This window comes from Symsagittifera roscoffensis, chromosome 2 (genome assembly GCF_963678635.1).
Source record: "Symsagittifera roscoffensis chromosome 2, txSymRosc1.1, whole genome shotgun sequence".
Lineage (NCBI taxonomy): Eukaryota > Metazoa > Xenacoelomorpha > Acoela > Convolutidae > Symsagittifera > Symsagittifera roscoffensis.
Genome location: NC_087063.1, coordinates 74,939,347 through 74,956,518, shown reverse-complemented (window position 1 = coordinate 74,956,518; position 17,172 = coordinate 74,939,347). Strand labels below are relative to the sequence as shown.

The 17,172-nt window shown below is 37.0% G+C and overlaps 2 protein-coding genes across 2 annotated transcripts; one reads left to right on the top strand and one right to left on the bottom strand.

The window, feature by feature from the left end:
- Nucleotides 1-2,153: 2,153 nt before the first annotated feature.
- Nucleotides 2,154-4,056, top strand: LOC134840509 (tubulin alpha chain-like). Its single transcript, XM_063856357.1, has one exon. The coding sequence runs from the start codon at nucleotides 2,400-2,402 to the stop codon at nucleotides 3,753-3,755; it is 1,356 nt and encodes a 451-aa protein (XP_063712427.1). The 5' UTR covers nucleotides 2,154-2,399; the 3' UTR covers nucleotides 3,756-4,056.
- Nucleotides 4,057-11,382: 7,326 nt separating this feature from the next.
- LOC134839173 (protein fem-1 homolog B-like) lies at nucleotides 11,383-13,444 on the bottom strand. Its single transcript, XM_063854634.1, has one exon. It carries the CDS (start codon nucleotides 13,317-13,319, stop codon nucleotides 11,556-11,558), a length of 1,764 nt encoding a protein of 587 aa, XP_063710704.1. The 5' UTR covers nucleotides 13,320-13,444; the 3' UTR covers nucleotides 11,383-11,555.
- Nucleotides 13,445-17,172: the final 3,728 nt, after the last annotated feature.

Sequence of the window (17,172 nt, the reverse complement as noted above, 5' to 3'; positions counted from 1 at the left end):
GGCTGGATAGCCTTCAGTGTCCGCCCAAGCTGGCGCTCTTCAAATGTTAAGCTATGTTTTATGCATTTGTGTAGCGCATATAGCTTGAAAACAATTTTATTTTTATTTCCCAGCGGAGTAATAAAATTACCTATTGACCCAGTTTTCTCGAACTGAGTCAATTTTATGACATAAGTTCCGAGCATAAAAGATTCTCGCGATTCCATTTTGTCTGCTTAAGTAACCTGCAATAGTTATATATTTTTTGAGTTTAATCAATTGTTAAATAATCCAATTTTATCTTTACTTTTATGAAACAGCTTGATACATTTTTTGGTTACTTAGAAAAAAAAGTGAGCCGTTGAATCTTGTTTGGTTCCTGTTAAAATAAAGGTTCAAATAATTTCTCAGATATTTAACTCTGTAGCAGGCTAATTCATATCCAGTTTTTGATTCCAAATTATCTTGACTAAAACCGATTTCAAGTTGAAATTTTTCATCGTTTTATGCTATTAATTATGAAAGGGAATGCGGACTCGAAATAAGATGACTTGTGCAATAATGATTGGATCTACTTAATAATTGCCTCCCCCTTTTAAGAAAGGGGGGCAATTGTAAAGTAGATTAAAATAACGCATTTTCGACCAATCAGAATGCAGCAAAATTCTAATTCTCAATAGAAAGCTCAGTGCTAATTTACTGCTTTCATTAATAGGGGTGGCAATTCTTAAGTAGATACCAAGGGGGGGGGGGCAATTGTTAAGTAGATCCTAATGAGTTAAGTTGAATATAAATATTCGATTTGATTTCATATTTTAAAAAAGCCACGATTGCAATGTACGGCTTTTTCAGACCTCTTGGAAGCAATAAATGTTAGATTGCCAAGCAAATTATTTTCTTGAAGCTAATGATTTGTCTTATCAATATTAAAAACAGTTTTTTGTTCTTTATTTTGGCATCTTGTCTGACTGTTTCATTAATTTGCTTTTTTTTTTTAGTTTGAGCTGGGAAATATCAGTATTTCTGTAAACATCGTAAGTAATATTTATCAGACACATTTTAAAATTAATGACTAGTTTTCTTGAATATCCCACGTTTCGCCCCTCTTAAATCTAGTGGCATTTTGCCCGTCTTAAATCTAAAGGCACATTTCACTCCTCACGCATTGCGCCCCTAATATTTTCACATTTCGTCTTCACATGTTTCGCACGTAACTTATTACACAGTTAATTGACCGCCGCTTTCCTAATGTACAATTCGAGGGAGGAAATGTGCCAGTAATTTAATGACGAGCGAATTTAATAACTCTGTACGGGTGCAAAAACTGGGGCCTAGGAAATTAGACGACAAGCAAATTAGACGACCGTAAAGAAACGAAATTTACGGACAACCAGGATTTACTCAGACAAAAGTTAATTCAAGTCTGTACACAAAATTCACGCAAGTTGCATGCAAATTGTCTAAATTGGACACCCAATATTTTCTTAGCCAAAAGATAATTCAAGTGTGTAAATAAGTTTCACGCAATTTGCACGCAAGTTATTGTCTTCCGTTATTTTCTGATCGTCTAATTTCCTGTCGTCTAAGTTCCTAAACCCCGCAAAAACTATTGCAGTGTTTTAAGCGAGTTAATGTATCCAAAAAGAGCGCTCTCCGGTAGCCGAGTATGTTAGCTAATGTTAAGTGGGTTAATTTTTAGTAATCGAGAGATACTAATGTTCGTATTCATGTTCCTTTCGCTATGCTATGTTTTACCCTTTTTTCAGTCGTATTTTTTTGTTTAGCTATGTCAGACTTGTAAATTGACATTTTTGCCCCAATCAGCCCTTAATGCTTTTATTGAATTTTTACTTTGGTTGCTCAAAAAGTTAAATAGTTTTGAGTGGATAAGTTAGTTTAAAGGATTACCTTTTCATATATAGTTTAGGATAATTTCAAGTTCTATAAATTCTGTAAAATTCAGTCAGTTTGCCTCTTTCCAGAAATGTTCATCTTCGACAGTACATCAAAATTGACCTATTCAGGGAAGTATTTCAAAACTGTTCTTTTTTTTGATGAAAGCACTTCTAATCAAGTATCTGAAGGTCGTCTGAAAGATGAAATTAAATTAAACCGGTCAATTGTAAGCTGAATGAAATCTTTTTAATTAAATTTTGTCTTCTGAGTGAGCGGTAGTCGACAGTTTTCATTGTTGAAGTTTGGACTGCATTATTCATCAAAGCAGAAAGCAGATTAACTCTAAGCCCAAATTTATAGTATCTTTAGTCCCTTAAATAGCTTTTATTGTGTTTTTTTATCATCAGAGTCACAAATTTTTTGTTCTGTTTTTCAGATCTTTCTGTCAGAGTCGTGCAGACTTTCTTTCTACCAACTAATCTATCTTTGTCATCAACCTGTTCTTTCTTTAACCAACCTTCATCATGCGTGAATGTATCTCTATCCATGTCGGCCAAGCTGGAGTTCAAATGGGAAATGCTTGTTGGGAGTTGTACTGTCTGGAACACGGAATCCAACCAGATGGACAGATGCCAAGCGACAAGACAGTCGGAGGAGGCGATGATTCCTTCAACACCTTTTTCAGCGAGACAGGTGCTGGGAAACATGTCCCAAGAGCTGTTTTTGTGGACTTGGAACCAACAGTTGTTGACGAGGTTCGGACTGGAACCTACAGGCAACTGTTTCATCCAGAGCAATTGATTACTGGAAAAGAGGATGCGGCTAACAACTATGCGAGAGGTCACTACACTGTCGGCAAAGAGATGATTGATATCGTTCTAGACCGACTACGAAAGCTTGCTGACAACTGCACTGGGCTTCAAGGCTTTCTCGTCTTCCACTCGTTCGGAGGAGGTACGGGATCTGGGTTCACTTCCCTGCTGATGGAACGTTTATCAGTGGATTACGGAAAGAAGTCTAAGCTGGAGTTCGCGGTTTATCCAGCCCCTCAGATCGCATCTGCTGTCGTAGAACCCTATAACTCAATTTTGACAACGCATACTACTCTGGAACACTCCGACTGCGCGTTCATGGTTGACAACGAGGCCATCTACGATATTTGCCGAAGAAACTTGGACGTAGACCGACCTACGTACACCAACTTGAACCGATTGATTGGCCAAATTGTCTCTTCGATTACCGCTTCGCTCAGATTTGACGGTGCTTTGAACGTCGACTTGACCGAGTTTCAGACGAACCTGGTGCCCTACCCTCGAATCCACTTTCCATTGGCAACGTATGCCCCTGTGATCTCAGCTGAGAAGGCTTACCACGAGCAATTGACGGTATCTGAGATAACCAACTCTTGCTTCGAACCAGCGAACCAGATGGTAAAATGCGACCCTCGGCACGGAAAGTACATGGCTTGCTGTCTGCTCTTCCGAGGAGATGTTGTGCCGAAGGACGTCAATGCCGCGATTGCGACAATCAAGACTAAGAGGTCCATCCAGTTTGTCGACTGGTGTCCTACTGGATTCAAGGTTGGCATCAACTACCAGCCCCCGACTGTTGTTCCCGGAGGTGACTTGGCCAAGGTGCAGAGAGCGGTTTGCATGTTGAGCAACACCACCGCCATCGCCGAGGCGTGGGCTCGACTGGACCACAAGTTTGACCTGATGTATGCGAAGAGAGCGTTCGTCCACTGGTACGTCGGTGAGGGAATGGAGGAAGGGGAGTTTTCTGAGGCCAGGGAGGATCTGGCTGCTCTGGAGAAGGACTACGAAGAAGTCGGAGTGGATTCGGTCGAAGAGGGTGGAGAGGAAGACGGTGAAGAGTTCTAAAAAAATAGGACTACAAAGGAACCAAGTAGATGATTTGCGGCGGAATATAACTAATCCATGAATTGTCGAAAGTTCTGTATTTGAACTGCTAGTTAAAGTAAACAAATGTGTCAAAATTGAAAATGACTTCTACCTTTTGAAATGATTACTGATATGCGGCTAAGATTACTATAATTATGCATGTCTATGATTGATTTGGATCTGATTTGATTTGGATTTTGTAACTGTTGGGCTTTTAAGTTGCTGCAATGTAAGAAGCTGTGCTTTTGATACTGTGCAATACAAAGAAACTAAAATATTATGTGCGTTTTTGCTTTTAAGTTGAAAGGAAGGTACTGATTTGCAAAAAAGGAAAGAGTAGAATAACCGATAATCAAACTTAATTAGCGTGTCTATAAGATGTATGATTTTTGCACTTTAAGCATCTTTCGAATGGTGAAAAAACGAATTGCGGAAGTACCTAGGAGTTTGAACCTAGAAGTCTGGTAAAATGGCTTTTCATTTAACTCTGTGAAAGCATGAACAAATTAGCATGAGCGAATATTACCATCTGAAAGTAGAGCAGCCGTGGCCGAGTGGTTTAGGCTCACGTCACACAACCTGACTCTTAGGCACGCGTCGCCTAGGCACATTTCATCTCCCTCCCCCGAGGTTAGTCCTGCACTGAGCAGGACCGGTGGCTAATAAAACATCTGAAAGCAGACTTTGCTCGAAAGTAAAGAGAAGATCATGTAAACTTGAGCTAAGCAAGTTTATGGTAAGATCTGAACAAAACCTAGAACCCGGATTGACCAAGAATGCTACTCATTCAATTTTTATGTATGTAAAAATGCTTACCATACACACTTGTTGCGACTCAAGTACTACAAAAAATTGAAGATAACAAATGCAAAATCCTTTTTTTGGATCACGGAAAAATGCTTATCAAACAATTTCCAAATTTAAAAAATCACTAATCAATGTTAATGCAATTTTCTGTAGGTATGGAATCGCATTTTTTCATACATGATTTTGGAGGGGCAACTGGTGCTGTCGCCTTAAATACGTGCGATGTTTCATTCATCGTTATCGGGGTACAAACTGCAGGAGTCGGCGTTGCGGTCTATAGAACTGGTTGAAGTAAATATGATGACCTGCAGGAGGCGCTGTCGAAAAATGGGCGCTGTGATTTAAACTCATAAGACTCACTCGCTCGCCTTTCTTGCTTTTGACACAAAAGCTAAAAAAAACATTCTCAACACGGAATACTTTTTGGATTTTTTTGATTTTCGTTCGAATCACTACTGAAAAAACTTCAATTTGATATTTCAATCAGCTTTTTCTGATGATTGTTTGTGGCAAGTTATTTTGCCTGGAACACAAACGGAAAAAAAACCAAAACACATCCAAATACAAAGTTCTTCCCATTTTCAATTGTCGGAACAATAAACTATACTGGAGATATGGGTTGCCTTTTTCTAGACCGATCAAAAAGTTGAAGTAACACGAGGCCTTTTAACAAACTCATACTACAGAAAGTTCTTAAACTGAGACGCTTAATCATTTAAGTACGAACAGAAAACATTTTGTTAATGCCTATTCGTTAGCAAATATGCTGAAATAGGCGATAATTTTGCAAGAAATTTTGCAATCAGTAATATAAATTGAGCGAATTTATTAGGGGTTCTACTGTATGACATGTATTCCATGAAGCGTCACTCGTACGATCTATCGACGCGTTTTTACCTGTTTGAAAACCAATTCAAACCATGACGGTGTTTTTCAAGGGCTATAACTCAAATGCACTTCATACTAGATACAGTGGAAGGGATCTTGTTAACTTTAACTACTCCCATCCCCTTTCCAAGGGGATATTTGTTACAAGGTACAAAACTCAGATAAGCTTAACTATTCAAACCTTCTAAATATGGGATGGTGGATTCGTTCCAAGGCACTATAGGAAAATGCGAGGGGAGATAGCGAACAAGATCCCAGTTCAAATTGTGTGTCGCTTACTGGATTATAGCAAAGGTACTAACGTGGCGGAGTGAAATTGTAAATTGACCCACAGCTATTGTACGGGAATGTAACAGATTTTGATGGGGCAACTGGTGATACCGCCTTAAATACGTGCGATGTTTCATTCATCGTTAACGGGCTACAAACTGCAGTTGCAGGTTCGGTTTATAGAACTGGTTGAATTAAGTGGGATGACCTGCAGGGGACGCTGTCGAAAAATATCCAGTAGGAGGAAGTAAATTCAAATACGTTGACGGAAATTTTTCGAATTTAACAGACATGGTGGGATAAACATTAATCCACTGGTTTGCAACCAAAAACCGATGGGGTTATATCTCATTTTTATTTTTATTTGACCCATTTTCGCCGAATTTCTGCTGAGTATTAGGGCCGGCAGCAATCTGCGTACGGGATTTAGGAGTAATTGGCATGCCTCAAGCCCCATGCATCATTGTTGAAGACAAACCACCTAATTGGGCGTTACATGCAGGAACGACATCCACCAGGTCGTAATACTGAACTGGATCTAATCCAGAAGTGTATGCGGTCGGTTCGGTTACGGTAAATGCTATATTCAAGTTTGGCGCATTTTCCACCAAAGTTTCTGTGCGTTTTTCTGCTGTTTCTCTATGAGAGCTTGCCAAGATCTCATGCATCAATGTTGAAGACAAACCACCTAATTGGGCGTTACATGCAGGAACGACATCCACCAGGGCGTAATACTGAACTGTATCTAATCCAGAAGTGTATGCGGTCGGTTCGGTTACGGTAAATGCTATATTCAAGTTTGGCGCATTTTTCACCAAAGTTTCTGTGCGTTTTTCTGCTTGGCAACAATGACGCCAAGACTATGAAGCAAGACACCATAGTCGGAGTCTTCTCCCTCGACTTCTTCTGTTCTCAACATAGCTACGTTAATTCTTTTTCCGTTGCCTGGAAGTGATTGAGACTCGTTTACTCTGATCTGTTACCCTAGATCGATGTCAACCTTAAGCTTTTTCGGAAATTTTCAATGAAGCCCTTTCCCCGCTCGCCATAAAACGGAGCTTGCTTGTTTCTCAGATCGTATATCATTCTTAGCTTTCTGTCTTACTTCATCGTGTCGTTTCGTCATCAGGTCAAGCCACTGTTCCAATTTATCACAAATCTTATCTCTATTAGTAGCTTTTTCGACCATTTGACTAATCTGATCATTCATTAAAGAAAAGCCTTGTTCAGGAAATTATTCGCATTTTTGATGCAGTTTTCAAGAATAACCTTACGTTTTTTTTATATTCTATGGCTTTTTGAATGTATTTATGAATATTGAAGAGCTTAATTCCCAATTTACGCCGAGACTCAAAAAGCTTCTGTACCTTGCAGTTTAAATCCTGGTTCATTATAGCAAACTTATAAATACACTTTTCATTTCAAGAGAGGGACAGTTTAAATCTTAATTCAATGCAAAAAAAAACAAAAAGACATGAACGCACTGTAACACGAATGCAACAATCAATACGACCTTTACAAGACCAAACTGCCCAGCTAAACACCTATATGTTTCCGCTAGATGCTTCTGCAATTTGACCAAAATGAGTTTATTGCTTGAAAATCGCGCGTTGCTTTTTATGCATTTTCTCCCCCCCCCCCCCCCCTTAGCTCTTGCCGTACCCGCGAAGGATCGGGAATGTTTTACTTCTAATTTATCGGGCTGGTGTAAAGGTAAGTACTTTTGTCGTAACCGCTTGTCCTTAGCTTTACGTTTTGATATCAAATAATTGACTATACTGGTGGTTAGAATACCTGAGTTATTTACTTTCTCAAGTATTTCCTCAGTTCCCGTGCGTTGACAGTTCACAATGGCACTAATTTTACCTCGGTAATTTTTCACGGTGGCTGCAAATTTATCTTCGGACAAACACTTTAAGTTATTGCAGCGATGCCTTCTAACTGAATTAATAATGACGCCGTGCCAAATCACGATGTTCGAGTGATTGTATAAAAGTAACTTAAAACTTATAATAGTGTTGTACAGCCCTACGGAGGCCGACAGCGTTTGGATTAAAACCTAGTTTAGTTATGGTTAGATAAGTATCAGCAAATTAATCAGCGAGTGACGCGGGTAACTTTTTTAGCGCGTGATACACAGAAATTTCAACGAAAATAAAAATCACTCTTGGTTTTACACCAAATAACGGACGCTGCGGATTTATATATTTCAAGAATTTCTTCTACTTATCTTAAGGGGCGTTGTATAAATTAATTCGAAGTCCTTTTAACGACTCTGAGGTCACTGGAGCTTAATCTAATTTTTATGACCGTTTTTTTCTATAATTGATATAGGTCAGACTGAAGTTTTCAAGCGTTCCGTTCGAGGGCGTTACTTTTTCTAAAAAAAAGTCCATTTTCAGCTCATTTTTTAATTGATTTTTGACGTTTTTTGGGGGTAACAAATTTGTTTCAAAATATAGGCCCAAAATCTTACAAAAAGTCATAACACTTGCTATTATATAGGGGTCCAAGTTTTTGGCCAATCCTTTTCAGCAAACATTTGAGTCACTTGCTTTTTGAGTTAGGGTATTTTATCGAAAAAAGTGTCTAGTACCCGTTGCCGTGTTTTGCCATTGTGCACTTTAGTCTTTATAAACAGCCTCAATATTTAGCACTCATAAATCAGCAACAAAGTTCTAGAAATGAAATAAATTTCAAGCTTTGAGTTTCAAATTCATTGTCTAATTTCTCGACTTTTTCGACAAGATAGAAAAAGTGGGTTGGGTTTTTCTTACGGTTTTTAGCGTTTTGAGACAATCAGCCGATACTCAATTTCTGAGCATCTGGTCACTTGCGCTGCTCGCCGCTATTTGTGCATTCCATCCTCTGTCGAAGCACTGGTCACAGTGACACTCCAGTGTTCTTACCCCTCACTCGATATCCGTTGACTAAGCTGCAAATTCTTCGATTACTGCTTAAAAGTGATATTTAGTGGCTCTTCAGTGGGGAATTGACGCGCGGTCTCCAATGTGACTGGCTGAGATGCTATTACTACACAGCCAAGCAATGTTTGCCTCCAATTACTGCTTTAACTTTGTCAAACTGCTTCAATTTTGATAAGTGCTGCTTGAATTCTGCCAAATTGCTCCAAATGTTTCTAGAAAATGGCCCAACCGCGTACATCATATGCCGATATACCAATCTCTTCTAAAGGACGTGCAGGAATTTCCCGGTTACTAGCACTAAAAATGTGCTGATGAAATACTTCAGATGCTTTAAACTGTATTTTGAAAAAACGGACAATCGAATAGTTTTTGGCAGAATTGGCTTTTTATTAGGCTCAAAACAGCATAATTTTTTTATGTTCATGTTTTTCAATCATAAAAAAGACACGTTGAATCAACACCAATTTTAAGCGTGTGATCAAGTCCACAATTTTAGTAAAACACGGTTTTGTGAGACAAAAACCTGTCAATCAAGGTTGGCCAAAGCCGTTTTATGAACTAAATTGATGAGTTTTACTTAAAAAACAAAAAGGATTTTAGCGGGGGGTTTCGAACCGAGTTAGGAAGGTGCGGAAGTGTTTGAGGTCAATAATGTAAGTTTTTTGAGGTCAATAAGTAGTTGACTGCTTTATAGTTCATTTTTTGTGCTGTAAAAACAAGGTACTAAAAAACTATACAAGGGGGATAGTTAACAAGATCCCAGTTCAAGTTGTGTGTAGTTTGCTGGATTATTACCCTTGCCATAAGCTAGGTGTTGCAATCGGGTACTAGAATTTTCCCCCTTAAACAACTTTATTCACAAGATTTCGCAGAAGTTTCACCTTGCTTCATGTTATATCCAAAATCAATCAACCACTCAGCGATTCGATTTATAGGCTTGTGATTCTAGTCCGGCCGGGACCTCTTTGTTGAAGCTAGAAATTCACTGCTTTTTTGGTCTCGTCCGTTTGTTTGTTTTTCTGGTTTAGTTTGGTTCAGCTTTCTTCTACATTCCTGAATGTCATTTTCGAAAACTCATTGATGGAGGCAATTGAGATTCCATTTTTTATGCGGACTTTTAGTTTTATTTTTTGATTCATTTTCAATAAAAAAAATTCTTGTGCCGTTTATTTACGCAAGCAAAGCTTGTGTTATAGTATGATTATCTTTTTTTCCAAGCCAAGTCGAAAATATTGTTGCGATAAAAAAGTGTTCATTTTGATCAATAACTAGCTGTAAAGTATAGCCAATGTCAGGGATATTAAAACAGACTATTATTGTTCCGACTTTCGTAACAAAATTAACGGAATATTTGTGCTCGGGTGTTTTTTTTTTCTTCAGACAAATTTCGACTTTTTAACTAGCCATTTTTGACGAAATTTTTTATATCATTCAAAAAGTATTGTTAACCTGAGCTTAAGGCAAGCTTATTTGACATAATTGATTTGTTGCTAGGAGCGAAATTTATCACTTTGTACTTAATATGGCGTGTGGCGGGATGATTTTCACAAAAAATCTCAAATTAAAAAAAAAAGTCGTTTTATTTTTGTTACATTTTTTCATGTTATTACTGCTTCATACACTACTCTATAAATCGAGGCATGTTAGTTGGTAATTTTTTTTCAAATTGACTGGTACTGCTAATGCGTCATAATTAGCGTGCGTCACTTCAGAAATTCAGTTTTTCCCCAGTAGCGTTATCGGTCATGTTTTTGATTGTGTATGCGTAGTGCAACTTTGCCTCTGTGTCAATTTTTCTTCACATAACAGACTTTTTATAAGCTCGCTTGAATTACAAATCCATTCGAATCCATATTTGTGTTTTATGTTTAATTTAAATTTACCAACTCAGGTTCGGTTTATTTTCATTTTGTTTGCGTTTTTTGTTCGCTAGGCTTAATGTATTTTTTAAGCATTATTGTTGTTTTTACGATTCGCAGAGGACCTATGAAAAGCTATCCAGCCTGTCCAAGTCCGTTTCTCTTATTTCTCTACATTCCAGACCGAGTTTATTTGTTAAGCGAAGCTCTTTTTATGCGACTTAAGGTCGTTTTTTTTGCGTCTAGAACGTTTACGTGTTCCAATTTTGCATCCGAAATTGGCAAAGGCTGAGGTAGACCTGAAGCTAGAAGTCAATTGAGCGCTGGTCATCACTAAATATCTTTGCTATGGCAGGGGATCGATTACACGATCTGACGAAGAACAAAGTGAACGCCTTAACACTATGCTAAGTGCCTCTTAATTTTTTTGTTTCATACTTAATCGGCTTAGTGGCACCATATTGCATTGTTAGATGAGCTAAACAAATTTTTGCATCGTTGAATGAGCTAAGCAGATGAGCTAAACAAGTCCGGGTGAGTCTTCTGTTTTATATCTTTGAAGTTTCTATGAAAACATTTTTTTATTTTTTGGCTCAACGGGTGTGTGCGCAAAAATTGTCGGTTTTAATACCGCTTTGTTTTGATGCAAATTGTAACTTTCAATTTTCTTATTTGTCATATTTTTCAATGAACTTTATTCAAGGTAAAGATATGGAAACGTTGGTAGATCTAGCTTTTCTCGACGTTTTTAAACCTTATTTTCGACTTTCGTCTCAATTTTTAGCTGCTAGTTTGTCATGCTATGTTTGTGTTGTATCGCAGGGGGTGCGAAACTTTGCTTCGCCTCCGTGTATTTTTTTATTTTTACGGCTTTATTACAATTTTTTTATAACTAGTCAAGTTCCGAGATTATTGCATTTTTTTCTCATTATTAGAATTTAATTTGTGTTTATATTTTTAATAGTTGGCGCTGTTAAAAATTTTCTGGAAGTAGTTGTGAAAAGTTTTTTGTTCATTATTGTTCTGCTTCATTCCTCGTGATTTCCTACTAATGCAGCTGGTTCCCCGCCCAGTATTTTGTATATAGCCGCTCTTTGCTTAGAAGTGCACAATTTTTCGAAACTGTCCGAAAACTGCTTGAGAGCAGCTTCATGTGAGTCTGTTTTCGAGGCATTCACGACCAATTGGATCGCAGTTTGACTTGGGTAATCGGCTATTCGTTTTCCCATTCGGACTTTGTAGCTTGATGGATCCAAAATAAGGCGCAACAAAGACTCTCGGAAAGGCTCGGCCGTTTTTAAGAGACTGAATATTTCTTCGACAACTATCGGAACGCTTTGAATATCTTGATTACACTGATCGCTGCTCAAGAACGCCAGTACGAAACGACACACAGAAGTAAGAAGCGCTTCGAAACTTTTTTCCGTTATATTCATTTCACCATAGCTGTTTTCTGTTTGGTACACGTAAAATTTGACTAAATCTCGACAGGCGTTCAGAGATGTCAAAATTTCGTTGATTGTGAATTTTTTAACAGTACCGCAAAAGGTTGCATGGTCGTCCACTAGATCTTTTACATACGAGCATGTCGTATTGTTGATTTCTGGAATCAGAATGTCAATTGCATAGATATAGATATCGGAGAACCTTGAGCTATCATTAACATGACGCAGATAGTTTCGCAAGGCATGAATTGTGAATTTGTTATTCAGTCCTAGAATCCGTTTCAGCATTAGAAAAACTTGTAGTTGAACAAAATCGTGATTCAAATCTTGGAAAGCTTTTTCCATTTCAGAGATGTTTTCGAACTCGCTTTGTTCTCCAAATTCGAAAAGAGGCGTTTCGATCGTTTTGGGAATTTCTAGATTCACTCTTAGCTCCGAAGCCCGTTTTAGAAGAGCTAGTGCTTCTTCGGAAAAAGTCTTCTTCAGAAGTTTGGAACAAGCAACAAGATCGAGAAATTCGATCTTATCTGCTCCTGTAACAAACTTGGACTGTTCGGACTCGGCTACGTAATTTTGCATGATATAATCAATTACGCAATCCGAACCGTTCATGGCTGCATAATTCAATAAATTCTCGCCTGACTCCGTTTTGTAGCATAAAATTTCCGGGTTTTGTTTCAGCAGGAAGTCGATTACATCGCTCGATTTGTTGGTTACGCAATAATATGCAGCCGAATATTCTTTTACGTCATAGAAACTATGGAAGTCGGCTCCGTATTCGACCAATAGTTTCACGACATCCGCATGCTCATTTTCACAGGCAACCATTAAGGGAGAAACATTTCCTTTTTTGGCAAGATCAATTGAAGCCCCAGATTCGATGAGAAATTGTACCATGTCTAGGTTCCCAGTTTTGCACGCCGAAATGAGTGCCGTTTCTCCGACGTTCAAATTTGTCGAACAGTTGATTTCCGCTCCATTTTTAATAAGATGGGCAACCACGCTTAGATATCCCATTGCTGTCGCAACATAAAGAGGCGTGACATTTTTCATCTCCAAGTCCTCTAGTTCAAAATCAGCATTGTCACCGATCGGAAAATTAAACTCATCTGTCAAGGTTTTGACAACCGAGAGGTTTCCGGTTCCGCAAGCATGATGTAACAAACCTCGTTGACCAATTGAAAAGTTTTCTGGTTTCCAGTCCGAATGCGATCCTTGGTAACGTGTTATGTAATCTCTGGAGGTCTTGTTTTGCCGATTTTTCACTGAATCGAAGAGTTGCAGCAGCGATTTGTCGGCTGCGCCTGTCTTAGTTTTCTTGATCCAAGAGTTGAAGTTGGTGAACATTTTTGTGTGTTATTCAATGTTATTAAGAGCTAAGTGAAAAATTGAATCTGATTTACCTGTTAAACGTGCACGTTGGTAAATTTTATGTTTAATCAATAATGCAACTTGATTTATATGTTAACCGATATTCGTAAATTATCAAAGATCTATAAACCGCTGTGAAAAGAGAGTAAGCTTAAGCTATCTTTAATATCGGTTACACTTCAAACGATGAAGGCTTTGATATCTTTCCTTCTGAACGAATTTAGTACATTTTGAGATGGGTCCTATTTGGAGTAATTCTAGATACAATACACCGTCTTTTTGTCGCACTATCTATTTTCGATCGAATAGGCTCGTGCAACTACTTAGTCCAATATTGATCCTACCTATAATTGTTCCGACTTTCGTAACGAAAGTAACGGAATATTTGTGCGCGGGGTGGGTTTTTTTCTTCGGACAAATTTCGACTTTTTAATTAGCCTTTTTTGACGGATTTTCTTATGTCATTCAAAAAGTATTGTTGTCCTAAGCTTGTTTGGAAAATTTTTTCACCTGTGATCGTTTTTCGTAAAGTTATGGGGTTTAAATATTGCCATTTTGTCCGTAACGCGCGATATATTTCGCACTATTAACGCGTAAGCGGAGTCTTAATCCTTTTTAGAAATGGTTCCAAATTGGTTCAAGGAAGCTTATATGCTACAATTGATTTGTAAATAGAAGCGAAATTTATCACTTTGTATTTAATATGGCGTGTGGGGGGATGTTTATTGCAGAAAATCTCAATGCAGAAAAGAGCAGTTTTGTTACTTTTATTTTCTAGGTCTTACAAAATCCTAAACATTTGTAAAACGGTTCATTTTTGAGATCAACTTAAACAAATCTTTCTAAAAACGGTGTGTTTTGTAAAAGTTAGTTATGGAATATGATTTATGACTATTATAAAATTATATTCAGTACAAAAGATAAAAAGCGCGAAGCGACAAAAGTAAACGAAACTCCGAACGGGTCTCAAAATGTACTTCAAAAGTTTATGAAAATATTTTGCGTGTGGGGGGATGTTTATTGCAGAAAATCTCAATGCAGAAAAGAGCAGTTTTGTTACTTTTATTTTCTAGGTCTTACAAAATCCTAAACATTTGTAAAACGGTTCATTTTTGAGATCAACTTAATCAAATCTTTCTAAAAACGGTGTGTTTTGTAAAAGTTAGTTATGGAATATGATTTATGACTATTATAAAATTATATTCAGTACAAAAGATAAAAAGCGCGAAGCGACAAAAGTAAACGAAACTCCGAACGGGTCTCAAAATGTACTTCAAAAGTTTATGAAAATATTTTGCGAGGTATCAGCTGCAGGATGTGACACAAATAGTTGCTTTATGCAATTAGGGCAAAACTTTCAGATCAAAAGAATGTTAACGTGGAAAATTTGAAACAAATTGCAGCAATAGTCAACGTTCAAATGTAGTAGAATTGTTGGGGTAATTGTCTGGTAAAAAAGGCGTTGAACTGAGCTTCTTAATAGGTCAGCTGGTAGCTATATGTAGATCTGCTGTAAAGATTGAAAAGTTCAAATTTTGTAACAAGGCGCATTGCCGGAAAATTAATTTAAGCTCAAGAGTTTTGGTTTAAGGTCGCCGGTTGACCTGCCCTATGCTGGCGAGCTCACAGCACGTTGGCGCGACTGCGGCCGTGAGTATTGCCAGTTAACTTTTTTTTTGCAATTTCTCTATGATTGCGAGTTGTCTTTGTAGCGAGTTGTTGGGCGCAGATGCGGAATGGGCGCAGATCATTGTTGTAACAATAGTTTAAAGCTCTGATTATAGTTGTTCTGAATTTTTCAAAATAAAAGAAGCACAATGTTTTACCCGAAAAAAGATATTTTTTCTTCTTCATAGTAAGTAAGAAAAGGTTAAGCGAGAGAAAACTGGTATACCGTATGTTTATCGCAAGTAATTGCTTTTGGCTTTATTTCATGTTGTCAATAATACAAGCCCAAATCAATGTACATTAGAAGAAAAAAAAACGCTTTTGTCGGCAGTTTTTCTACTTTTGTAATGTTAACTCCTACCAAAACTGTCATGTTTCAACTTTCCAATCTGCTGTAGCTGCAAAAGGTTATAAAAAAATCTACTTTAGCCCAAATTCATGGTAAACATTTTAATAAACTGCTGGTTTCAAAGCGAAATTCTGAGTGCCTCAGCTATCACCCAAGGTTTGAAAGTTTGTTTTTGGTAAGAACAAAAAAAAAGAAAAAATTCGAATTCAAAAAAACAATAAGCTTTTTACAGTTTTTTAGAAACATTTCTCAACCGTATGATGGTTTCAAAAATTAAAAAAAATCAGTTGATTACCCAAGCACCAAATTAAAGCAAGGTTTATTTCGCTACTGAGGAAACTTTCATTGATTCAAATTAGCAGTATAATTCAATTGAAACCAACTTGTCCATAAATTACAAAAAAAAATTAATTTCAAACGATTTGCGTTTTAAATTATTACGCAGCCTTGAAAGACTACTTTTAGCAGTTTTTACTCTTTTGTGAGATAATAAAAAAAACATTTAAGGGAGTCATTTATTAATTTGCTCATCAACAACCCGTTTCTTTGATTTCTTTTGAGTAAGATCACATATGTCAGCAGCTATCCAAATCTCTGCCAGCACCCTTACTCCAATTATGAAAACTAATAGCTTATTTTTACCTCCTTGGATTTTGTTCTGATTTCATCTTAAAAAAACTGTAGTAATACACCTAATTTAGACTAAAACAGGAAAGCTTTTTGCAAGCTCTCCGTTTTTTCTTTTTTTTTCCTTATTTTGTTTTTTTTCAGGAAGAAAGAGTAAATTAAAATGAAAAACTAAAAGCGAGAACGTTTTCAAACTTTCTTTAGCTATCGCTTCAAATAGAATAAAATTGAGACTTTAGTCTCTCATCGAATTATTTATAAAAATGGTGTCATTTACTCTGATGAACTAAAAAAAATCACATTTTATTATAATTTATCATAATTTATTTTTTAGTGGCAATGTTTTGAAATTGTTTAAGGAATTCGATTCACGACCAATAGCGTTTTGATATGATACCCGGCTTGAGCGTCTTCGAGCTTTCTTTGAAGTAGTCAAAATTCAGAACAAAACATACGTAGCACATAATTTTTCCATATTTTGCTAAGTAATCAGCTCAAAATTTGTAGCCGGTTGCTCTCCTATTACTAAAGAATGATCCCATGGCACTGACTTGAGAAAACTATTTCAAAAATACAAAATTTAAAAAAAACTGTCAAAATAGCTTGAGTGATATCTCGAGTTAGAGTTTTTTGAGCCGTGATTCCATAAACAAATAATAATTTTTTTAGTGTAGAGAAAAAGTTCTTTTGAAAATTCTCAGAGCAGAGAAACTGCGGTTCGAAATTTTTGGTTTTAGTCATATCGAACAAATGAAATGAGCTAGTAGATGTGATAACAAAGCAATCTTTTGTTTTGTGCTCGGTCAGTAAACCGATGTATCAGCAACTTGCAAACGGGCAGACTAGATCAGTAAACGGAAGTTGAAATTTTCTGGTCAGCAAATCGAAAATTAAGAAAAAGTTGTTCAGTAAACCGAAAATGTATTTTTCAAAGAGCGAACGTTTTCAAACTAACAAAGGTTACGATTGGTTGACCATTAAATTTGCTAAGAGGTATGCGCAACATAGATTTAAATTAATTTCTTGAGCGAAAGATTGATATATTGCAGTCAATAATGGTTAAAAATATTTCCATTTAATTCGTTGAACCGTTTTTTATGCCAGTTCGTATTTAATATGAAAATAATACGTCAATCAGTTATGTAATTGTTTCATAATTCGATTTACTGATAAGGTAATTTAATG

Coding starts and splice junctions, on each gene's coding strand:
- LOC134839173 (XM_063854634.1), bottom strand. CDS start 13,319: ATGTTCACCAACTTCAACTCTTGGATCAAGAAAACTAAGACAGGCGCA.
- LOC134840509 (XM_063856357.1), top strand. CDS start 2,400: ATGCGTGAATGTATCTCTATCCATGTCGGCCAAGCTGGAGTTCAAATG.